This window comes from Sphaeroforma arctica, assembly GCF_001186125.1.
Source record: "Sphaeroforma arctica JP610 unplaced genomic scaffold supercont1.473, whole genome shotgun sequence".
NCBI lineage: Eukaryota > Ichthyosporea > Ichthyophonida > Sphaeroforma > Sphaeroforma arctica.
Genome location: NW_014040085.1, coordinates 54,295 through 54,653, shown reverse-complemented (window position 1 = coordinate 54,653; position 359 = coordinate 54,295). Strand labels below are relative to the sequence as shown.

Sequence of the window (359 nt, the reverse complement as noted above, 5' to 3'; positions counted from 1 at the left end):
ACAGTCACATGTGCTATGAACAGATGCGTAGATAAAATCTTTAAAAGTTAAGTAGGTATACCGCACACCAAGTCAAAAGCATAACCTTACACTGCACTTTCGTTTTAAATAACAGATCGATCGTTACTATGTTGGCAAATGACAGTCACAAGTTCTATGAGCTGATGCCTTTGCTAAACCTTTTGTGGGCCGCTCCATTGCAAATCGCTGTGGCGACGTTCTTTCTTATACGATTTCTGGGAGTCTCTGCGTTGAGCGGTAAGTTCTTGACATGGATCTAAAAGGATATATAGTCACATAACCACACACACGCACATATGTATTGATACATAGATATGTATTGATATATAGATATGTAT

At 38.4% G+C, this 359-nt stretch overlaps 1 protein-coding gene across 1 annotated transcript in view; it reads left to right on the top strand.

Moving 5' to 3' along the window:
* Positions 1-128: 128 nt before the first annotated feature.
* SARC_06561 (hypothetical protein) overlaps positions 129-359 on the top strand; it is a gene marked incomplete at both ends in the record, with an annotated part of 2,646 nt that continues 2,415 nt past the window's right edge. Inside the window, one exon of the mRNA XM_014299527.1 lies at positions 129-258. Coding sequence (XP_014155002.1) covers positions 129-258 — 130 coding nt within the window. The remainder of the gene's footprint in view (positions 259-359) is intronic.